Source organism: Tamandua tetradactyla, chromosome 5 (genome assembly GCF_023851605.1).
Source record: "Tamandua tetradactyla isolate mTamTet1 chromosome 5, mTamTet1.pri, whole genome shotgun sequence".
NCBI lineage: Eukaryota > Metazoa > Chordata > Mammalia > Pilosa > Myrmecophagidae > Tamandua > Tamandua tetradactyla.
The window spans coordinates 20,437,565-20,461,437 of record NC_135331.1 but is presented as its reverse complement, the minus strand read 5'-3'; the positions used below and the strand labels follow the sequence as shown (position 1 = coordinate 20,461,437).

Below are 23,873 nucleotides of genomic sequence, written 5' to 3'. Positions count from 1 at the left end.
CCACAGAGTTCTTAGAAACAACACAAAACAAAGCTATAGCAAACTGATAAAGTATATTTATATCCAGATAGTGGGTGACAACCAAGTCATTTTAGGGAAAACATTCTCAATTCCTGAAAAGGGCAGCTCACAAGTGCCTCAGAACAAAAATAGAATCACTAAGTCATATATCATTCAACCCAAGGAACTATGTATTAAGCCTTCAGCATTGTTGGCTGTCTCCATTGGTATAAACTTAAATAGCTTGAACTTGTGAATTCTTTATTTAGAAATGTCTATGTACTTGATTGTACTCTAGGAATATTCCCTTAGTTAATTTTACAATTCCCATCCTTAATAAAATGAAAACTAAATAATTAAATATATCTTACAACTCAGTTTTATTTGTCCCTGCGTGTGTGGGTGAAGGAGCAATCGGCTGAGTTCCTTTAATATTTCATCATTTGAATGCCAAAAGAAATTTTTTCTTGTGTTTATAACAAAGAAAAATTTTAAAATGCCAATTGAAAAGACAGGTAATTGGGGCATGTGGCAGTGTTATATACTGCGAGGGAAGATGGGTCAAAACTAAGCTGAAGATTTTGACACAACAGAAAATAATCATATTTCTTATATCTTTTACTTTATTCTTGTCGATAATTGACATTCTAAAAACTGGGCCAGACTCATATTCTGGTATGAAAGGTGTTTCAGTGTATGCCCCACTTGCTTTCTTGAACTACCTGCAGTGATTTTTCTCAGTTATAAGACTTCAAACTGACAGAATTTCCACTTCTTGCCGTAGTTCACGAAGGCACCTTGGTACACGCTGTCTCTGTCCTGGCTCTCTGGTGTAACCGGTTCACCACAGAAGTGCCCAAGAAGCTCACCGAGTGGTTCAAGAAAGCTTTCAGCCTTAAAACCTCCACCTCTGCAGTGAGGCATGCCTACCTGCAGTGCATGTTGGCTTCCTTCCGAGGTAAGAGGCCCGCCAGGTGTCAGTATCCAACCCCCCCCTCCCCCCCACAAAGATGACTGAGCCTTCAGGGCATCATTATGGTTCTAGATTTTCTTCTTTTGGTTCAGCTGGTTTTGCATCATTTCCTTCTGGGCCTCTGGGAGTTAGTCACCTATAAAGCCTGGAATCAGTGCCTCGTCTTCACAACCGGTTCTGACTTCGCCTCTTTATCTGATTTTCAAGGTATAAACTTTTATTCGAGAAGACTCAGAACCACATTCCATATCACTACATTGTGATTATATGGAGAAATTATTCTCCAAAGGTCCAACTTCATACAAATTTTACTCTGGACCTATTAAAAATGACCACAGAAAATTATTTCAAAATAAAACAAACAAAAAAAAAAGATACAAAAAAACAACCACTACCTTCACTATAGTGCCAATAAACATATAGACATTTGGGCATGGGTATCCACTGCCTTCCCAAGCAGAGCTAGGGAAACTTTCAAATCTGTCTGGGAGCTTGATCTCTAAGGTAAAAGTCTCTAATACTGATTTCCACCTGTGAGGTAAACGTTTTAAACCTTTTTTAAAAGGTTCGGATTATGATGATCTGTGTCTAAAAAATTGTTTAAGTGATTCCAGAGCCTCTGCTAGAGAGGGGACACCTTCCTGTGTGAAATGTATCGTGTCTATCTAAGGTACATTATCCCCATATGTTTTTTTAGTTATTACAGAACAGGAATAGGAAACAGATGAGAGTTTTGCACTGAGTCGAGAATAAATCTTTTTTTGAAACATCTCCAAGTTCAGAGCCATAGATCATCTTTGTGCAGTGGCTCGTGAAGTTTACAGAAAGCCACAGACTGAAGTCATAGATCCCCTTTGGGTGGAAATCCCCAGAGTCAGCTACCTTAGAGATATAGTGAACTCACATCCTTGGTTTAAAAACAGTCTGTGAATTCATGTCAGTTTGTATTTTCAGTGATTTTTCGGTTGAGTTCCTAGATAGCAAATACTTGGTTTAACCTGGCCATTTCAGCTTGAGTTAGTCCTTGTGACTGATTATAAAAGTATTGTGTGGATTCAAATCCAAAACGTAGTCTGAGCAAAGTACTGGTTTCATTGTGAAAATGTTTTTATGTACCTGTTTGATGTACCTTGGGACGATGCAAAGATGAACACGACCTTGCTTCAGCAAACTGTTTTGTATTAAAATGTGGATTTAGCTACAATTATAACTGGTTTCTGCTTTTTTTGTTCCCTTACTTGGTTTAGTTTATGGGTTAGCAGATGGGCTCTGACCTTGGAACTAGGGTTCAGAGACTGTCTGGTGTGTGGGGGGGGTTGGTAGGTGGAAGGGTGGTCCTGACTTGGCCTCAACCAGTCATCTGACCTTGAGCAGCTCACTTAATCCTCTCTTGGTCTGTTTCCTCATCCATCAAGTGAAGAACTGGATTATTTGATTTCACAGATCCTTCTAGCTCTAGTTTTATGGTTGTAGAATTTGATTTAAGCCCCAGATTCAGATTCCACTTCTTCACATTAACTATTGGACATATTAACTGGAGGGGTTTAGTCAGCCAATTAAAACTTGGGTGAGTGACTGCTTTCTCGGTATTCTTTTCACCCCTCAGGATGTGGCTGGTTTGTGAGATTCTTGTCCCCTCTCTGCAGGTGACACACTGTTGCAGGCCCTGGAGTTGCTGCCCTTGCTCATCCAGGCGGTGGAGAAGGCAGCCTGCCAGAGCACTCAGGTTCCCACTGTCACCGAAGGGGTCGCCGCAGCCTTGCTGCTCTCAAAGCTGTCAGTGGCTGACTCACAGGCTGGTAAGAGCCCAGCCATGTCTAGGATAGTAGTGGACAATGGCTTCTCTCAGAGTCCTTGGGATGAGTGTCCTGAGGCTTAGGATTTTACAGTTCAACTTGGCTACTATGCACTCTGGGTTGGCCCCAGGCCTGCTTGCCCAGTCTGTAGGAATGAACCTCAGGGCTGCATTGGGTGCATGAATGAAGGAGGGGACTCGCCTGTTCCTCTTTGGCCCTGTGGCTCCAGTGATCTGGGGATGTGGGCCCAGAGGTAATACCCAGACTGACTGGGTTTAGTAGCAGGGCTTTTCTTTTTAATTGACTATACAGCCAGAGGGTACAAAATTTGAAAGGTAGAAAAGGGTATGATATATGAGCTTCCCCTTAGCCCTGCCTATCATCTAGTCAGTTCCTCTTCCCAAACAGTATTTATTATACCGTTTTGTGTCCAGTGATAGTTGGTGCATAGTCAGTTGAACATGTGGGTAGTGTACTATGTTTGCACCATAATGTATTGAACATATCTTGGAAATGATTCCAAATTAGTACAACAAAGAGCGCTCTCAGTCTTTTTGTGGCTGTGTAGTATTCAGACTTTGTTCAATCCACCTCCTTCCTACTTACCACACATGGACATACTGGAACTGATTCCTATGGTTAGAAATGGAGTTCACTTCTCTTCAGATTTTATTGTGTACCCACTGTGTATATGCTAAGGCACTGCGCTAATTTGGGAGGATGCAAAGGTGAACAAGACCTTGTGTCAGAAAATTTTAGGGTGCTTACTCTCTAATAGGAGAGAGGAGATACAAAATTACAAGTGTAGTTTAAGGCAAAATGTGGCATTGGAGCAATTTTGAAGGAGAGGTTGCTTTTAGTTTGGGGTGGGGTGGGGAAAAGCTTCTTGAAGGAGGAAGCATTTGAGCTAGGGCCCCGAAGATGAGCAAGATTTCACTAGCCTGAAGAGCACAACCCAGTGTGAGCCTAAAGCAGCCCCCAGTTGGGGAAGGGTAGCAAAAGCTGCAATATGTGAACCTCAAGTATTCCAGCTTAGTTGGGGTACCCGGGAATTCCATATGAGAACCTGCCATCCTAGGCTTCTGTAAGCAGCAGGGAACCACTGAAGCTTTTCATATGGGAAATGATACCAGAATGACTGTTGTTAGCTCTCAAAATGGGCAAGGGCAGTGACCCTTGGGAGAATCCATGCCAGCTGGAGAGCATTCTTGCATGCTGGAGAGCAGGTCCTGTCAGCAAAACCAGACCACATGGTTTCAGGATGGAAGGGAACCAGCCCTGGTGGAAATGGTGAGCTGTATTGGGGTGACCTTTTGTTTCTCATAGAGGCCAAACTGAGCAGTTTCTGGCAGCTGATTGTGGATGAAAAGAAGCAGATTTTCACTTCTGAGAAATTCCTGCTCCTGGCTTCAGAGGATGGTGAGTAACTACCCTCTTAGTGACCTCAAAAGTGGGGCCCCATCTCCCTGGCAGGTCTGCAGAGGGAGGCTTCCCTGACTACCTGTGGTTGTGACCAGTTAGCTGTGCAGAAACCTGGACCAGAAGTGGGCAGCCCCGCGGCTTGGGTGTTGTGGGAAGCAATTCATTCCTGTTGGGGAGTGTAAGGCCATGGAAATGGGGAGAATTGGGAGATGTATGAAGAGAGGTGGTAATGGTTGTGGAGCTGCAGTGTTAGCTGTAATTATAGCTTATTGTTTAATTGGTGCTGTCTCGGAGGTTTTCTTGTCTCGTGTTTAAGAGGGAGCTAAGAAGCTCTGGTAGTGTTGTGGCGGGCTCTACTCCCCAGCAGGAGACAAAAAAACTACTGGTTTCTCTCCTCGCAGATAAACAGTTCATCTTTAAATGTATATTTAAAAATCTAGGTTGACTTAGGGTGGAGTGTCTGCCACTAATTGGTGATTTTGAAAAGACTTTTTGACTCACAAAGCACAACATCTTATTAATGAGCCTCAGCTGTTAGCTGTTTCTTGATTTTTTAAAAAAAATTCAGTTTTTGAATAGGAAATACATTCATGCAATCCAAATACAAAATGTAAGAGAGGGTCTGCACTGACAATTGTACTTCTCCTTTCATCTTTAGCCACCCAGTTCCCTTGACCATTGACAACCAATTTTATCAGCTTTTTCTGTATCCTTGATATTTTATAGTTGTCTAAGCAAATGCCTCTTTTATAGTCTTTCTCTACTTTTTTAAACAAATGGTAGCATGCCTACAAGATACATTGTGCTTTCTTTACTTAGAACTTACTCCATGTTAATACATAAAGCACTTCCTTATTCTTTTTTAGACCTGCGTAGTAATTTTGAATTATTAAAAATAGTGCATATTTTTCCTTGTTCTAAAACATGTATGCTTAATGAGCAAAATGAAGGAAATAAAAATGACCTCTAATTTCACATCTAAATGTGAAATGATTGTTTACATTTTGATGTTAATTTTCTGCTTCTTTCCAGTGCTTTCTGGATGTATGTGTTTGTGTGCCTGTGTATGTACACACATACCTTTTTTTTTTTTAAATCCAATGCTACTTCCTTCTGAAGGAGTATGTTTCTGTAAGGCTTGCTTTTCCTCCTGTATGCTGGCAGTGGACAGTTGAGTAACCAACACAGAATCTACGGTTTGTGTATGGCAAGAGATTGTGATGATTTTATAGCATCCTGGGTATTTCATATACAGGAAGTAGGAATTGGGGCTGTGCAACAGGTGCTGCTTCTGTTTTCTTTTCTTTTCTGAAGAGGGAAGGAGGCCCCTTGTGGGAGGTATGATTTTGTGGGGAGGTTGTCACTGCCGAAAAGGCCCACATACCTTTTTTTTTGAAGCATGTCTGCTGTCTCTCTCCCATTCTAGCCCTGTGCACTGTGTTGCATCTGACAGAGAGACTTTTCCTTGACCACCTGCATAGACTCACAGGCAACAAAGTTCAGTACGTGAGACACTCTTACCTTGTCCCTTGGGCCAAATGAGGCCAACCTTGGCAGGGTGTATGGGAGGCTGGAGGGCTGGCTGTGAACAGTCCTGCTCTCGACCCTCCCGGGACCTTGTACCCTGTGTCTGCAGGCAGTACCACCGTGTGTTGGTGGCGGTGCTCCTTAGCCGGACCTGGTGCATCCGTAGACAGGCCCAGCAGACGGTCCGGAAGCTGCTGGCCTCTCTCGGGGGCTTTAAGCTGGCATACGGGCTCCTGGAGGAGCTGAAGACTGTGCTCAATTCCCACAAGGTGAGAGCATCTGGGCTCCAAACTGGGGTGCTATGACCTGTTTTCCTGAACCTACTCAGACCCTGAGGTTTTGTCTGGGCTGCTCCTGAGCTCTTCTCATGCGCTTAGATTCTGGGTAATGTCAGAAATAATCTCTGCAGTAGAACCCCAGAAACACCTTCATAGGATTCCTTTTCTTTTTCTTACCCTCCTTTTTCTTCCCATGCCTTTTTTTATTTTTTTGGCCTGGGCAGGTTATGCCTTTTGACATGTAACTTGACCTTTTTTCCCTTGAGTAATTGAATAATACCTTAGGTTTTTAAAATAGCTTTTTAATTTTTAAAGCACTTTTTTACCCATTGTCTCACTTGATTTTTTACAATATTTCTTTTTTTTTTTTACATGGGCAGGCACTGGGAATCAAACCTGGGTCCTCTGGCATCGCAGGCAAGCGTCCTGCCTGCTGAGCCACCATGGCCTGCCCACAATATTTCTTAAAAACAGACAGCGTTTGTTACCCTTATTTCATGAGTTGGCTAGGTTTAGAAAGCTGAAATAACTTGTGTAGGGTCTTCTATCTAATAGGTAACAGAACTAGGAATATACCCCAAAGTCTTTACTCTCATTTCAGAGCTTCTTATGCCAGTGTTCACTGCTTCCCTCCCCAAGTAAGCCTACTTGAGGACGCAGTCCAGCCCTAGTCTTGTGGTCATGGGCCAGGTCTCTCAGACCAGTTTCTGTTGCCTTCTTTTCCCCCTTGGGCTTTTTAGGTGCAAAGCCACAGGTCCTTCCTCCTCTAGGTACTCTCACAGCCTCAGGGTCCTAGTGCAGGAAGCTGGGTGTCAGTCTCCACTCCTTCAGGGAACCCAGAGAACCATGTGAGCAAGAGGCAGCTTTGCCTGGCATCTTGTTCTCTTGTGTGCCAAGCCTGGACAGGGCTTGGAGAGTGGAGCTCATGTGCTGTCTTCATGCAGGTGCTTCCCTTAGAGACTCTGGTGACTGATACTGGGGAGGTCACTGAGGCGGGCAAGGCCTACGTGCCTCCCCGGGTCCTGCAGGAGGCTCTCTGTGTCATCTCTGGGGTGCCAGGGCTGGAGGGGGACGTCACCAACACCGAACAGCTGGCTCAGGAGATGCTCATCATCTCCCACCACCCATCCTTAGGTCCGTGGCTGGGGCAGGGATGGGAGGATGTGGGGGCTCTGTGGGACAGGGGAAGAGCAGGCTGAGCAGAAGGCCTCAAAGACCTATCTCCAATCCCCCTATTCAGTGGCTGTGCAGTCTGGGCTCTGGCCAGCACTTCTTGCCAGGATGAAGATAGATCCTGAAGCCTTCATAACCAGGCATCTGGATCAGATCATTCCCAGGATCACCACGCAGAATCCCCTAAACCAGGTGATTGGCTTGTGAGCTGGTTCTTACTTGGCCAGGAAACCCTCTCAGGGTACAGGAAAGGAGGCTTCACAGAGACAGGTGAAGATGTGCTGAGATGTGGGCTGGGACCCTGGGGTTTTAAGTGACAGAAAATGCAAACTGGTTGAAGCACAAGAGGGAACTTACTGCCTTATATAACTGTGCAGTTTAGAGATGTGACTGGCTTTGGGTAATGCTGGCCAGAGGGACACAGATGTTGCCCTCAGGACATTGTAGGTGGCGTCTCTCTTAACTCTTTGTCTCTCTCTCATCCACCTGTATCTCTTGCCTCTGCTTTCCATAATGTGGGCTTCCTTCTCAGACTTTAGGGTTTTTCGTTTTGGGGTAGCAAAGCAGCTACTAGAGTCCCAGGCTTCCATTTTGTCCCCTATCAACTCCAGTGAAAAAACTTGTGCTTTTTAATAATTGCACCTGGCATGGTTTCTTGTCCCTGCTTGATCTGACTCAGGTCCTGTGCTCCTCCCTGAGTCCATGCTCCTGTCCTGGTCACACGCTTACCTCTGGAAAGGGGAATAGGGAATCTACCTGTACCAGAGATTGGGAGTGAAGAGGGAGTGTGCCCCCCCTCCCGCCCTACCAAGTCAGGCTAGACTTACTAGACAAAGGATACCTGCTTGCCAAGGCAGGCAGCAACTGTAGCTGTCCACTTTGCTTAGAAGCTCACAGAAAAAAATAGGGAAGCAGCAAGAGGAAGGGCTGCCAACTGCCAGGGGGCATTTAGGTTTGGCAGACTCCCTTCCCTACTGCCAACCTTGGCACACACTGACTGTGTCTGTTTGTCTGGCAGTCTTCCATGAATGCCATGGGCTCCCTCTCCCTCCTATCCCCGGCCCGAGTCCTTCCACAGCTCATCAGCACCATCACGGCCTCTGTGCAGAACCCTGCACTGTGCCAGGTGACACGAGAGGAATTTGCCATCATGCGGACCCCTGCCGGGGAGTTGTATGACAAGTCCATCATCCAGAGGTGAGACCCTGTTCATGCACTCTGTTGCCTTTCCTCCTCAAGCCTTAATTTACTTGTCTGTAAGACGGAGACAGAACAAATGAAACGAACTATGCATTTATTGGACCAGTGCCTGTTATGTTGCAGGCCTAGTGCTCAGGCCCTGCACATGAGAGTATGTCAGGTAGCTGGCACATTCCTGGTACATGGTGCTCCTTAAAAACTGACTGGGATTTCATGGCTGGTGGGAAGCTGGAAGAAGGGTCTGGTGGCTCTTTTCAGGATGGGCTGATCACCCACTCTGGGGTTTCAGTGCCCAACAGGACAGCATAAAAAAGGCCAACATGAAGCGGGAGAACAAAGCTTATTCCTTCAAGGAGCAGATCATCGAGCTGGAGCTGAAGGAGGTGAGTACATGGAAGCTTGGCACTTGGAGGCTGCAGAGCTTGGTGTCCTCTGGCTGGTGGTTCTTCCACTGCACATGTACTGTCCCTTGGATCACCCTGATGCCCACGGCCTGCTCCTCCATCCCCCGACCCTGTACCTGGTCTTCTTGCCACACTTTTTTTTTTTTTAACTTTTTTTTATTAATTAAAAAAAAAATTAACAAAACCTTTAGATATCATTCCATTCTACATATACAATCAGTAATTCTTAATATCATCACATAGTTGCATATTCATCATTTCTTAGTACATTTGCATCGATTTAGAAAAAGAAATAAAAAGACAACAGAAAAAGAATAAAATGATAGTAGAGAAAAAAAAAAACTATACGTACCATATCCCTTACCCGTCGCTTTCATTTACCACTATTTCAAACTGAATTTATTTTAACATTTGTTCCCCCTATTATTTATTTTTATTCCATATGTTCTACTCTTCTGTTGATATAGTAGCTAAAAGGAGCATCAGACATAAGGTTTTCACATTCACAGAGTCTCATTGTGAAAGCTATATCATTGTTCAATCATCATCAAGAAACATGGCTACTGGAACACAGCACTACATTTTCAGGCAATTCCCTCCAGCCTCTCCACTACATCTTGAACAACAAGGTGATATCTACTTAGTGCGTAAGAATAACCTCCAGGATAACCTCTCGACTCTGTTTGGAATCTCTCAGCCATTGACACTTTGTCTCATTTTACTCTTCCCCCTTTTGGTCGAGAAGGTTCTCTCAATCCCTCGATGTTAATTCTCATCTCATTCTAGGGTTTTTCTCAGTCCTTTGATGCTGAGTCTCAGCTCATTCTAGGATCTTTGTCCCACATTGCCAGGAAGGTCCACACCCCTGGGAGTCATGTCCCACGCAGAGAGGGGGAGGGTGGTGAGACTGCTCATCATATTGGCTGGAGAGAGAGGCCACATCTGAGCAACAAAAGAGGTTCTCTTGGGGGTGACTCTTAGGTCTAAATTTTAAGTAGACTTGACCTATCCTTTGTGGGGTTAAGTTTCATGTGAACAAACCCCAAGACTGGGGGTTCAGCCTATAGCTTTGGTTGTCCACACTGCTTGTGAGAATATCAAGAATTCAACTTGGGGAAGTTGAATTTCTCCCCACTCTCACCATTCCCCAAAGGGGGCTTGCAAATACTTTTCCAGTCACTGATCAAATCACTCTGGGATTCATCGGGGATTGCCACACTCTTTTTGCCTACCCTTATTCCACAACTTCCTCCACTTCCACTCAAGAAAATGAATTTCTATCTGCTGGATGCAGGAGTTTCTTGTGCTAAGTATTTACTTTGCGGTGTTGCTGGATTTTGTGCTTGGGCCCCAACTTTGTTCCTGGTCCTGTAGAGCCTCTGGGGCATTGAGGCTTTCTTGCTATATTCGGTTTTGGACAGAACTGGTTCCCCCAGGAGCAGATCACAGAGGGCTCCTTCCAGTCCCTGGGTCTCTGCTCTTCCTTTGGTTTTTACAAGGCTAGGTTCTTGTCTGTCACATCTCAGTTCACATATCCTCTTTTCAGAGAGGAAACTGCCTGCCCACCGTATCCAAAGTAGACCCATTCCCCCTTCAAGTTATTCTGCATCATATTTGCTTCCTTCATAGCATTTATCATGATCTGAGTGCATCTGGTTTACGTGTTCGTTTCACGTGTTCATTGTCTGTCTTTTCCCACTAGATTATGAGCTCTGTGAAGGCAGGGGCTTTCTTTTGTTCCCACAATATCCCCAGATATCTACAACAGTGGTTGGCACCATGTAGATGCTCAATAAGTACTTGTTGAATGATTGAGTGATTCTTTCCTGTGCCATCTCGGGCACCTTTGCAGGCATTTTTTAAGCTCAGCTTAGACTATGGGTCTAAGAGCTTCTATAGGAAGGGGCTGGGCCCGAAGGGAGATTAGAGTTTAAGTCTGAAGCTACATGGCTACTAGAATACTGTTTTGAGTACTTCGAGGGACCTTTTAATTTCTAGAAGTCAGTAGAGATTTTAGCAGAAAATTGCCTCAGTGCTGTGCCCATAAAACCAAGTGGCTGAGGACTTTGTTGGGGGTGATGAGTTCACATGGCAGTTCAGAGGCCCAAGATATAGACTTAGAGCTGGTGTGGTATTGCTTGTAGAACCAAGTGACCTTTCTCTGAGGGAGGTAGGAGGCTCCCAGAAAATGGAATTAGTTCGCCTGTTCCCTTCAGGAAATAAAGAAGAAGAAAGGCATCAAAGAGGAGGTGCAGCTGACCAGCAAGCAGAAGGAGATGCTACAGGCCCAGCTGGACAAGGAGGCACAGATTCGGAGGCGGCTGCAAGAGGTAAGAGGCTGTCGTCACCATCACCCTCATGCCCATGCCATGAGCATGCTGGGCAGCCTGTGCCTGCTCCTTCCTATTGTGGAGCAAGGCTGTGCTGACCTCCTTGGGCAACTCTGCTTGCAGCTGGACAGTGAGCTGGAGGTGGCCCTAGGACTCCTGGACACCATCCTGGCCAAGAACCCATCCGGCCTGACCCAGTACATCCCTGTTTTGGTCGACTCTTTCCTGCCCTTGCTGAAATCTCCCCTAGCTGCTCCCAGGATCAAGAACCCTTTCTTGTCTTTGGCTGCCTGCGTCATGCCCCCTAGACTCAAGGCTTTGGGTTAGTTCTGGTTTGCTTGCTGTGGGGATGGCTCAGGGCAGGTTGGGTGGTGGGCAGGAATGCCCCTGAGTGTGCGGGTGAGGAGGCATGTGCAGATCTGGGCCAGGAATGTGTGTTTCTTTGGGGAAGCAGCCCTGGAAGCCTCAAGCTGTACATTTCCTAAGAGTGACATAGTACCTCTTCCCACTCTCCTGTTTTATACCCGCTGTCCCTTCTCTCTGAGAACCAGGCTTTAGACCCTAGTCAGTGTCTGGTCCTTCAGTAGCAGTTTGAAAACTAAGAAGTCAGAAATTCAGGGCCAGTGGGGATAGTTTGGTGCAGCATGGCACATGACTAGTCATTGTAGCCCAGAGCTCCAGAGCAGCCACATATTAGGGGTTATCAGAAGTCTGTGGCAATTGGCATTCTGGTAGCTGTGGAGAAAACAAAAGGCAGGGAGGGTGGAATTAAGGTGGGCTGCTTTTTGTGTATGCATGGCCTTGAGTAGACATCATCCTTCCTAGCTTAAAGGTATCTTCTTAGGAACGAGGCTGGAATCCAGGGATGGTTCTTAGTGAACAAGTCAGTCAGTGCATATGGAGTCTGCTAGAATATTTTCTACTCACAGGGTTTGTAGCATGGAAAGTGGAGCTACTATATGGACAGAGCTTTACTTCTGGCTTAATGGCACTCTGATGGGCCATGCCCCTTCTGGTTGCATTTATAATTTCTTGAGTGTCTAAAGGGTGGCTCCTTACCTGCCTACCCTTCAGTGTTGTAACATAGATCAAAAGTGAGATGAGGTTGAGGACATTTTGGTACAGCAGAAGAGATTCTTTTTAGGTCAAGGATTGGGCGTCTCTGTGCTGAGTCCCTCTTTTGTGCATGGGTCATGTTCTGCTCCTCTGCATCGTTCAGTCCTTGCTGGGTCACTTCTCTTTGGTGTAGGTACTTTGGTGAGCCACGTGACTCTGCGCCTACTGCAACCAGAGTGTGATCTGGATAAGTCCTGGTGCCAGGAAGAGCTGTCAGTGGCTGTAAAGAGGGCAGTGACCCTGCTGCATACCCACACTGTCACCAGCAGGGCGGGCAAGGGTGAGCCAGGTAAGGGATTGGGCAGGACATGCTGTGTGGGGGCCTGGCAGCTGCTAAGGCATCACCTGGGACTTGGGGGGCTGTAGCCTTAGATGAGTATTCTCATCTGGCCTTAGTTTCCTCATCTGAAAAGTAGGAGTTTGGACCACATGGAGGATATCCGGGTCTAGACTTGGTAGTCTCTGATTGACTGTGATCCACATTCAGAGTTTATTTCTTGTCACTGGAATCTACTTCTTTGTTTTAACTCACATTCCAGAACTGGGCAGTCTTTGGGGTAGAAGTGGGATGGGCTCTAGAACTGGGCCATCAACTGTTAACCCTTTCCTTATACTACGTGCTTCCAGGTATCAGAAAGGGCCTCCAGCCTTCCCTGCTGCCCACCTGCCCTGAGGGTGGATGCTGAGGCAGCAGCAGCCCTGTGCCCTGCACTGCCCACAGGACCTTGTCTACTTTATTGCTCTCACAGGTGCCTCACCATTGTCCGCACCAGCCTTCTCCTTAGTCTTCCCGTTTCTGAAGATGGTGCTGACTGAGCTGCCCCACCGCAGTGAGGAGGAGGAGGAGCGCGTGGCCCAGATCCTTCAGGTCCTTACTGTCCATGCCCAGCTGAGGGCCTCACCCAGCAACCCGCCTGGGCGGGTGGACGAGGTTAGGGCAGCTCTGCTCTCCCCTTGACTTGCTGGGGCAGGGGAGGAGGGAAGGCAGGGGCTTCTGATACCTCCGGCCTCAAAGCAGTTCTTTGGGGGAAGTAGAGCGTTTGTTTATCCCTACAGCTGTAGCTGTTGGCAGGGAGAACCAGAATATTCCTTTAATGCAGCTGTCAGGCCCTCAGAAACTTACAGGTCTGTGTCTGATCGTTTCTGGCCTCATAAAGTTGAAGCCTTTTGTATTGATTTATTTCAATGTGTGTGTTTACTGTCTAACTCAGGGATATTACTAATCAGTCTCCCTTTGCCTTGCTCATGATTATGAGATTGGACCCCATTTGTAAAGGGGTCCTTGATAAATTATTCATAATTATATATAATCATAACAATTATAAATTCCATAATAAATAATTTTTTAAAAGTTTGTCCAAATAATACATGCATATTATAAAAAATTCCGAAAATGCAGAAACAAAAAAAAGGAGATACTACTAAGGTCATTATTACATTGTATATACCATTGTGGACCCTTTTTTAAGTACATGCAAAACTCATATCCATACAGTGTTGTGGGTTTCTAAAGCAAAAATGGATTGTACTCTTTTGCTTTTTAAAATGTAACTGTTGGTTGGTGGTGTGATGGTGGCTCAGTGGCAGAATTCTCACCTGCCATTCTGGAGACACGGGTTTAATTCCTGGTGCCTGCCTATGCAAAAATAAAAAATAAAAAATATATAACCAGGGTCTCCTTCCATGTCAGTGTGTACAGAATTTACTGGCTGTATGGATTCTATGCTCTGAATGCAATGATTTTTTTATTAAACTCTTTCACTATTGATGGATATTTTCAGGTTCTAAATTTTCCCTATCTTAAAAAGTGCTTGATGTGCACACAACATGTACACCCTGAGTGAGCGTTTCATTAGGGTTGATGCTTGGAGATGCTAGACCATGTGGCATGTTCTGAGATGAACACTCACTATGAGTTCCCTTTTTTCTATGCCTGTGTCAGCCTCAGCTAGTATCAGGCTTGCCAACAGTGGGCTAAGGATCTCATTTTATTTAGTGCTTTTTTACTTACTTGTAAAGTTGAGTATGAGTATCTCCGTGTTTGGAGGCCATCTATATTTCCTATCCTGTGAGTTTCAAGCAAGTTTCAGTATTTATTTTTTTTAGTCCCTGAGGATCACAGTTAACTGAGCTTAGCTCATGGGACCTCAGTCAGTTGTAATCCTAACGGTGTTGTCTGATGCATGAACCAGAATGTTTCCCTGTAGGTGAGAGGATTCTGCTTCATTTGCCTCAGGGCTTGATTCCACACCTTCCCCAGGGCCTCACCCCAACTTATCTGCTCTTTTCTCTTAGAATGGCCCGGAGTTGCTGCCTCGCGTGGCCATGTTGCGTCTCCTGACTTGGGTGATCGGGATGGGCTCTCCTCGCCTACAGGTGATCCAGTTTTCATTTGATACAGTGTGGAGGTCTAGGATGAGGGTTGAGTCCTATTTCTCCATCCCTCTCAGCCCTTACTCTTGGGTTCAGACAGAAGGGCTACTTTTGTGAGTTGGTCTGGCTGTTTTCAACCAGTTAGGGGTTTCACTTGAGTCCTGCCACTGAGCTCTTGCCAGGAGCTGAGGTCTTAGCCATAGTGGGGCTACGGGGCTGGGCTCAGTTCGGATCCCTCTCTGAGCCCTTCAGCTCATTGTCTAGTCCCCTGCTTGGCCCCATAGGAGGGATAATAAACACTTGCTGAACTGAAAATGAATTGTTGTCTTCCCCAGGTTCTGGCCTCAGACACCCTGACCACCCTGTGTGCCAGCAGCAGTGGTGAGGAGGGCTGTGCTTTTGCAGAGCAGGAGGAGGTGGATGTGCTGCTCTGTGCCTTGCAGTCCCCATGTGCCAGTGTGCGGGACACAGCACTCCGGGTGTGTGCTCCTCCCTCGTAGGACCCCTAACCACATTCCTTGTCACCTTATGCAAGTTTGAGTTGTATGATGGGCATTTGAGAGAACGTTTCTCGCTGTCCTGGGAGGTGCCTCATTTCTGCACCACTGTGTCCTAGAGAGACAAAAAAGGTCATGGAAGGTGGGTCAGGGGTCTCTTTAAGGATCCCAACAACTAAGTGGTGGTCATGATGAATCACTATTTTTTCTTCATCTTTGAAGACTTCACCAACATTCTAAACTGGAATATGGCTCTTGGTACTGTTATAGACAGATACCATACAGGATTAGTTTATTTCTTCACCCCACCACCTTGTATTTGGCCTTTCTTGGTGGTTTTTGGGCCAGAAGTAAGAATGTCTTTGGAGTGATGAGACAGTTCTTCCCAAATGCTGGTCTGCAACCTGCTGCTATTGGTCCGTTACTATGTTTTCCTAGTATTTGGTTTAAAAATGTGAAAAATAAGGGCAACATGGTAAATTTTTCTTAAAGCTAAATTCATTAAATGAAGGGACTGTCCTTTTCTCAAATATGTCTGTCTGTACTTATTTAGAGCTCAGCTTTTAATTTTACATTAAAAATTCTACCACCACACCCTGTCAGTTTACAAAAGAAAAGCTCTTTGAAAATCAAGACCCTGAGTAGAAAGTGAGTTGAGCTGATTCATAGCACTCCCTAGACCAGTGCTGCCCATGAAAATTTCTGCCATGATGGAAATGTTCTACATCTGCCCTGTCCAATACATGCGGCTACTGAGCACTTGAAATGTCACTGCTATGACTTTGGAACTGAATTGCCAGTTACTTTTAGTTGATTTCATTTTTAATAGCCACATGTAAATGGCTACATCTTGGACAGCACAGCCTAGAGGGAGGTAGGAGGTAGGTCAGAGGCTCTTCCTGAAAGGTGGTACCTCATTCTGTCTAATCCCCGCCCCTTGCAGGGGCTGATGGAGCTCCACCTGGTATTGCCAGCACCCGATACTGATGAGAAGAATGGCCTGAACCTTCTGCGGAGGCTTTGGGTGGTCAGGTTTGACAAGGAAGAGGAGATCCAGAAGCTGGCTGAGAGGTGAGAGCCCCTGGAAGATCTTTTACTCCTACTCTGTCTTCTTTCCCCTCCTAAAAGAAGTGAACCTGATGTGCTCAGCTGATAGAAAAGGGGTGGATGGCTGAGTTTGGCAGGGCAGGAGCTATAGGTTCTAGACTGACTAGCCTCTGCCTTTGGTCTGCTGCAGGCTCTGGTCGTCGATGGGCCTAGATCTACAGCCAGACCTCTGCTCCCTGTTGATCGATGACGTGATTTACCATGAAGTGGCTGTAAGGCAGGCTGCAGCTGAAGCCCTCTCCCAAGCAGTGGCATGTTACCAGCGACAGGCAGCGGAGGTTATGGGCAGGCTCATGGAGATCTACCAGGAGAAGCTCTATGTGAGTAACTGCAGCCCTGATGTGGTCTGGTAAGGGGTGGTACAAGATTGGATTGGACTCTTTTCAGCTGCTGACCTCTAGACAGGCGTCTTGTCTCAGGGTGGCTGTGACTAATTTCCCACCTCACAGTACTGGTGCTGGAGTCATTGATTTGCCCAGCATGGCTGAGAAGAGCACTGCAGTGAGTGCATTTGTCAACTTGTCTGTTGCAGCGACCACCCCCTGTTCTGGATGCTTTGGGACGTGTCATTTCAGAATCTCCTCCAGATCAGTGGGAAGCCAGGTATGACAACTGTTTCAGTCTTGTTCTTGACCTGTCCAGAACCCCAGTTGGCCGGGGTGGGTACTGTGAGGAGGCAGCATGAAATAGTGGTATGGTTAAAGGAAAGAATAAGACCTTGGAGTAAGAGAGACCTGAGTTGAAATCTTGAAATGATTGACAAAGTGGAGTTTCTATTTGCACTGAACTATCTTTTTTTTTTGGTTTTTACATGGGCAGGCACCAGGAATTGAACCCTGGTCCTCTGGCATGGCAGGCAAGTGTTCTTGCCTGCTGAGCCACCGTGGCCTGCCCTGAATTGTCTTTTGTACAGTAAATTGTTCTGTTCTCCCCACTCCATGTTAACATGCGAGCCAGGTTGGTCTGTCCGGATGGCAGATGTTCAGTGGAGGGCAAGTTGCATGTATCTGGTGGCCAAACATATGTCAAGTCTTGGTTGCCTTAAGAGTTTTACTAGTGAGGTTGTTGTTAGGCTGAATATTTATACTGTATCCTCTTCAGTCTTAGAATCTTAGTAATTTTCATTCCAGAAATGCCAAGTGCTGGCTTCTCCAAGTTCTAGTTGTATGGCCTGAGCTTTGGGCATGTTTCTCCTTTTCTTCAGGTTCTGTTTCCTCATCTATATGAAGAACACAGAACCTGCCTTGCGGGGTCCTTAGACTCAGTCTATCAACAATACGTAAAGTGCTCAGTGGATGTTGGTTCTCTTTCCTCCCTGGAGCCCAGGAGTAGCAGTTGAATGATTAGCAAGTGTGGCCTTGGAAGATACTTGCTTCTCGCAGAGTAGGCATCTAACATGTGGTAGATCTTAGCTTTCTGGTTGACACCATTCCTGTGTGGCATCTGTTGGTTGTTGGGTCCATTTCACCAATGGATTATTTCCTTTTTGTTCCAGATAGTCATTCAGGAATGGGGCACAGATTCTTTGCCCTGTGTACATTCTTATTGTCTAGCTGAAAAGAATAATGGCACTTTTCTTTGCTGAATGTGTTGACTTCTAAGAGCCCTCATTTCTGACCCCTTTGCCTCTCTTCTTTCCTCTTACAGCCTATCTTGTAGGCTAAAGGTAGGCTCTATACTCAGACTTGAAACAGAGGCAGAACTGGTCCCCTGACTAGTGTCATTCTGTAGGGGTTCCATTCAAGGCAGATGGCAGGTCTTGGCCCTGTCAGTCCAAGGTTTGCTGTGTTTGACAAGCTGGTTGTTCTGGAACATTGGGTAAGCACTGGGTAGCAGGCTCCCATGCTCCCAGCTCTGCACGCCTGAAGTGTCGTGTATTACTGGCCAGTTCCCTCTCCTTGTGATGGATCAGAAGAGCTTTCGTTAGCAGGTTCTCATGTGCTGATATGCTCCTGTTTCTCTCTCAGGTGTGGCTTGGCATTGGCCTTGAACAAGCTCTCCCAGTATCTGGACAGCTCTCAGGTGAAGCCACTCTTTCAGTTTTTTGTCCCTGATGCCCTCAATGACCGAAACCCAGATGTCCGGAAGTGCATGTTGGATGCAGCTCTTGCAACACTCAACACCCATGGGAAGGTAAAAGGATTTCAGCCAGCTGAGGGGATGGGGGAGAAAGGCTGGGCCAAGGCACGAAGTAGAGCTGAGCAGTGGTGACACTGAGACACTGCGTACCAGAAGTTCTGGAAGGGCATTAATCCCTGATGTAATATACATTTGTATCTCTTTTTAGCCAAAAAGACCCCAAAAGAATGTTAAATTTTTGCGAATTGGCTGTAGCCCTACTAGTAAACTGGGAAAGCTGCTAGCATTGCTGTCTAGCGTCTCAGGATTCCCGTTTCAGAGGCACACCTGAGCTTTGGCCTGGGGGCAGAGACTGTTTTCCACAGTTGCAGCCTCGCAGGACTGACCTGAGGTCTGGGTGGGCTTGGCTCTCCAGGAGAATGTCAACTCACTACTGCCGGTTTTTGAGGAGTTCTTGAAGAATGCACCCAACGATGCCAGCTATGATGCTGTGCGGCAGAGCGTGGTAGTTCTGATGGGCTCCCTGGCCAAGCACCTGGACAAGAGCGACCCCAAAGTGAAGCCCATTGTTGCCAAACTCATTGCTGCCCTCTCCACCCCCTCCCAACAGGTACCTGCCACCTAGCCTGGGGCCCTTGGAGCCAGCTGAGGAACTGGGGCCCCCACGCAGATAGGCAGTGGAACGGGCCGGGGGGAGTGGGGCACAGAGTTGGGTGCTCAGGGTCTAGAAGGCCTAGTTCTCTTGGAGTAGTAGGAGGAGGAGTCCTCTCCCACATGAAAGCCACTTCATAGTCCAGAACACCCCTGGAGAGTGAGTTACTTTGTTTTAAGAGACATGCTTTTCTTCCATTCATTCACTAACAGACAATTTTTGTATCCAGTGTAGACTTCGTGTTAGAATACAGAGATTAGTTTAAAGAAAAAAAAAAAGATGGGCTTCCTCCAACATCATCCTCTCTGGGTATTAGTTACATCTTCCTGGTGCCTTTTCATGCAGCCTCTAAGCCACGGTGCAAAATACACCATCTTTTCAAAAAAGATGAAAATATGCCATTTTTTTTGAAAAACACATGTTTTTGTGACTTGTGTTTCAGACCACCTAGAGTATCCTCATAAAATGCACAGTTGAGAATCATAAGTTTATACTTATGGTCATTAATACCTGACCTACAAAGGCTCCTGTGTGGGTACCTAGAAGCACTATGCTCTGTTGCTTTCGTTTGGGGCCTGATGGAGCTGTGGCTGGAGGGAAGACTTATCGGTTGGTTCTATTCAGTTTGGCCCTGAACTTGTAAGCTCTGCTCAGCCTGAGTTTTTTGTTGACTTTGAGAAGTTTGAAAACTTCTCAAAGTCAACAGAACGTGGGCTACTTTTATGGAGAAGTAGTAGCAAGCTTCTCTCTAGAGATCTTTTTCTGAGAACAGGTTCATTCTTTCTGGATTTTTCCCCACCTCACCCAGGCTTGGGTTCTCTGTTAAGATCAGAAACAGTGCCATAATTGCTGATGTTCTTATCACTGACAGATTGTAACTTGACCACTAATGGAGTTATACATGAAAGTGTGAAACGCCATTTCCTTCTCTGTTGCCCTAGGACACTGGGCAGGTAGTGGCCGAGATGGGATTTGTGCCCATCCCGTGGTGAGGTGCTGTACAGGACTGTGTCAGTCACAAGGAACCAGATAGAGTTGAACTGCCACACTGATGAAGTTGGGGTCCCCCATAGGTCCAGGAATCCGTGGCGAGCTGCCTGCCGCCTCTGGTGCCAGCCATCAAGGAGGATGCTGGGGGAATGATCCAGAGGCTCATGCAGCAGCTGCTGGAGTCAGACAAGTACGCAGAGCGCAAAGGGGCTGCCTATGGGCTGGCGGGCCTGGTGAAGGGCCTGGGCATCCTCTCATTGAAGCAGCAGGAAATGATGGCAGCGCTGACTGATGCCATCCAGGATAAGAAGAACTTCCGCCGGCGGGAGGGTAAGTGTCTCTGAGCTCAGTGCTGCCCAGCCTGAGAAATTGGTTCCCAAGGCTGCCAGAGGAGGGAATCTGACCTTTCCTCCCAAGCTAAAGGACTGGTCTTCGTGTGCGTACTGTAGAGAGTTTGTAGGGGGCATGTTGTGTGACCCTTTCACTGGGTTCTTGGTAATTTAGCCTGGATTTACTTTCTTCTAACTCACCAATACCTTTAGCTGAGAGACATGTTTGTCTGTCAATTCATCATCTGTCTTTAGTGCCAGGATTAGTTAGGTCATGAGGGTTGGCTTCGCCTGCTACCAGTTCTCCTGTGAACTCCTCCTTTGCTTTCAGCCACATCCCTGTTGTGGGGCTTCTTGAGTTGAGTTAGAGGATCCTGCTCATTCCTGGGGCAGCTGCGTTAATCCCACCACTGCCCTGAGTGTTTCCAGAGGGTGAGGAGGTGGCAGGGAGGTTGCCAGCCACTTATGTTCTTTGTGGCTGCCCCCAGAAGGCGTTTTCTTCCCAGCTGTCCCTACCTTTCTCCTCACCTTCTCCTCCTCCCAGGAGCCCTCTTTGCCTTTGAGATGCTCTGCACCATGCTGGGGAAGCTCTTTGAGCCGTATGTAGTTCACGTGCTACCCCACTTGCTGCTGTGTTTTGGGGATGGGAACCAGTACGTGCGTGAGGTAAGTCCTGAGGCTGCTCACCAGAACAGCTGGGAGCCTAGGGGGTGGCTGCTGGGTGAGAGACTAAGTCTCTCTGAGGTGGTGTGAACGCCTGGTCCTCCTTGTCATAGCATAAAGTCCCCTCTGCCTGTACTTGGGCACTGGTCACTGGTATGGACTCCCCACTGGTTCCCAATAAGCTACTGAAGCAGGGTGTTTACCACTGCAGCTCTAGGCCCTAGCACAGGATCTGACATAATAGAGCCCAGATAAGTGTTGGCCACTGGAGGGGGCACCATGTATAGCATCAGGCCTTGACCCTTACCTGGTGAGAAGGTTCCTAAATCTCTTTTCTACTTCCTTGAGGCTGCAGATGATTGTGCCAAGGCTGTGATGAGCAACTTGAGTGCTCATGGGGTAAAGCTGGTGCTCCCATCTTTATTGGCTGCCCTGGAGGAGGAATCATGGAGGACCAAAGCCGGTAATGCTGCTCCTTCCTCTCTCAGTTCCTTGTTGAAAACTGCTCTCAGCAGGAATCCAGGGAGCTGCAGCTCTTGTCCTGTGTGTGTGTGCTCCGTAGTCCCCAACCCAGGGATAAAGCCAACTCTCTATGTCCTTGGGCAGTGTGATCCTCCCTTAGTTTGTGCTTTCATGCCCAGACTCAAACTTTGACAGCAGCCAGAACCTGAAGTCAGCACATCTCAGAATTTTTAATGCTGGTCTCTGAAATCATCTGGTTTTGTAGCTTTAAAGCACCAACCCCTCACACCCCCCCTCCCCCCAATTATACTCTTAAAGCATAATCTTATTTGCAGCCCAAGCATTGCTGCTCTGATCTGGGGTAGACTAAGGTCTGGGACTCTCCCACTTGGCCTCCCCCTCGGTTTTTCAGGCTTTGCCCTCAGTTTGAGAAATTGCTGGTTTAAATTTGTTTCTTCATTTGTGGATGAGGAAACTGTGGCCAGAGAAATGAAACAAATTGGGCCTTGGATGTACATAGTTAATAGCCCTATCAGGACTAAGCCAGGCCTCTACCATCTTGTTGAATTCCCACCCCTACTGCCCACTGCCTTTCACCCAGGATCCTCGGCTCAGCAGGCTGCAGGGGCTTTTTCTCTCTTCCTCACAGGGAGTACCCACATAGTCTGCAGTGGAGCAGACTGCTCCCCCTTGCTTGTGCAGCCAGTCCAGGGGACTTGTAGGCCTGTGCCCACTGAGTCAGTTAGGCATATGTCTGCCTTTTGTAGGGTCGGTGGAACTGCTTGGGGCGATGGCATACTGTGCACCCAAGCAGCTGTCATCCTGTCTGCCCAACATTGTGCCCAAGCTCACGGAGGTGCTGACTGACTCCCACGTCAAAGTACAGAAGGCTGGACAGCAGGCACTGAGGCAGATCGGCTCTGTCATCAGGAATCCGGAAATTCTGGGTACATATGCTTCTCCCCCAAGGGCACATGCCCTTGGACACTGCACGGAACATGCATTTCCACTCCTTTGAGGGCAGATAGGGCAACATTGAAATAACCTCTAAATCCTGAGCAACCTTTTAAAAAAAATTTATTTTTATTTTGGTAACATATATACAATGCAACATTTCCCATTTTAAACACGTTCAAATGTACAATTCAGTGGTATTGATTATATCCACCATGTTGTGCTACTGTCACTGACACTGAGCATCCCTTTTTGTAGAATAATTCATTGGAAGTAGTTTGGAAACGGTCTGTTTTCCCTCTAATCCAGAGCCGTTGTCATTGCACACTGGGAAACTAAATCATTGGCTTGGAAGTAGCTTGGCTCTGAGAGAGCCCTTTGCACTAAGCAGAGCTGTGAGGTCAACAGAATTGAATGACAGGCTCTGTACTGCATTAACATCACCAGTGGGAGATTCTTTGGGAATTTTCTATTCTGTCTCATTCCAGGATGATAGAGGGGTGGGTAACTATATTCTTTACCTTGGGCCTTTCTTGAGTTATGGGAAGAGATCGATGTCTAGAAACAAAACCCTCCCAGTCACATTGACTAGTACATCATTTGTAAAATTTTAAGGTTCACATTGGGGCATCAGTGCCCATTCAGTGTATTTCAGTATGTTACCAGAATTTTTTCTTTCAGGAAGTGATGAGTGGCTTGCCCTTTTTTTCTTTTTCTGTTTCTCTTTCTTTTTCTTTAAGGTATGAATAGGTAGATTTAGTGTTTTCTCTTCATTATTTTTACCAGCCCCTATAGAGTGGGAATTTCTACGGCCAGGGATTTTTTTTTTTTAATTAATTAAAAAAAATTTATTGAAACATAACAAACAAACACAAACATTCTTACTATATGGTCATTCCATTCTACATATATAATCAGTAATTCACAATATCATCACATAGTTGTATATTCCTCATCGTGATCATTTTTTAGAACATTTGTATCAATTCAGAAAAAGAAATAAAAAGAAAACAGAAAAAAATTCATACATACCATACCCCCTACCCCTCCCTCCCACTGATCACCAGCATTTCAATCCACTAAATCCGTTTTAACATTTGTTCCCCTATTATTTATTTATTTATTTATTTATCTTTTACATGGGCAGGCACCGGGAATCGAACCCGGGTCCTCGGGCTTGGCAGGCAAACATTCTTACCTGCTGAGCCACCGTGGCCCGCCCCTATTATTTATTTTTAATCCATGTGTTTACTCATCTGTCGAAAAGGTAGATAAAAGGAACATCCGACACAACGCTCTCACAATCACACGGTCACATTGCAAAAGCTAAACCATTATACAATCATTTTCAAGAAACATGGCCACTGGAACACAGCTGTACATTTTCAGGTAGTTCCCTCCAGCCTCTCCATTACACCTTAACTAAAAATGTGATGTCTATTTAATACATAAGACTAGCCTCCAGGATAACCTCTCAACTCTGTCTCAGCCATCGACATTTTATTTTGTCTCATCTTGCTCCTTCCCCTTTTGGTCGAGAAGGTTTTC

The 23,873-nt window shown here is 46.3% G+C and overlaps 1 protein-coding gene and 1 pseudogene across 1 annotated transcript in view; one reads left to right on the top strand and one right to left on the bottom strand.

Moving 5' to 3' along the window:
• The window catches only part of GCN1 (GCN1 activator of EIF2AK4), a 98,479-nt gene that overhangs the window by 39,276 nt on the left and 35,330 nt on the right, over positions 1-23,873 (top strand). The window contains exons 14-37 of the mRNA XM_077159995.1: positions 785-958; positions 2,620-2,772; positions 4,096-4,188; positions 5,618-5,693; positions 5,828-5,987; positions 6,941-7,130; positions 7,237-7,361; positions 8,188-8,366; positions 8,659-8,752; positions 10,990-11,103; positions 11,227-11,425; positions 12,353-12,508; positions 12,969-13,150; positions 14,515-14,595; positions 14,928-15,071; positions 16,033-16,160; positions 16,327-16,516; positions 16,729-16,799; positions 18,164-18,329; positions 18,691-18,885; positions 20,001-20,247; positions 20,791-20,912; positions 21,258-21,372; positions 22,139-22,318. Coding sequence (XP_077016110.1) covers positions 785-958; positions 2,620-2,772; positions 4,096-4,188; positions 5,618-5,693; positions 5,828-5,987; positions 6,941-7,130; positions 7,237-7,361; positions 8,188-8,366; positions 8,659-8,752; positions 10,990-11,103; positions 11,227-11,425; positions 12,353-12,508; positions 12,969-13,150; positions 14,515-14,595; positions 14,928-15,071; positions 16,033-16,160; positions 16,327-16,516; positions 16,729-16,799; positions 18,164-18,329; positions 18,691-18,885; positions 20,001-20,247; positions 20,791-20,912; positions 21,258-21,372; positions 22,139-22,318 — 3,534 coding nt within the window. The remainder of the gene's footprint in view (positions 1-784; positions 959-2,619; positions 2,773-4,095; positions 4,189-5,617; positions 5,694-5,827; positions 5,988-6,940; positions 7,131-7,236; positions 7,362-8,187; positions 8,367-8,658; positions 8,753-10,989; positions 11,104-11,226; positions 11,426-12,352; positions 12,509-12,968; positions 13,151-14,514; positions 14,596-14,927; positions 15,072-16,032; positions 16,161-16,326; positions 16,517-16,728; positions 16,800-18,163; positions 18,330-18,690; positions 18,886-20,000; positions 20,248-20,790; positions 20,913-21,257; positions 21,373-22,138; positions 22,319-23,873) is intronic.
• LOC143682135 (small ribosomal subunit protein eS27 pseudogene) lies at positions 5,295-5,592 on the bottom strand (annotated as a pseudogene).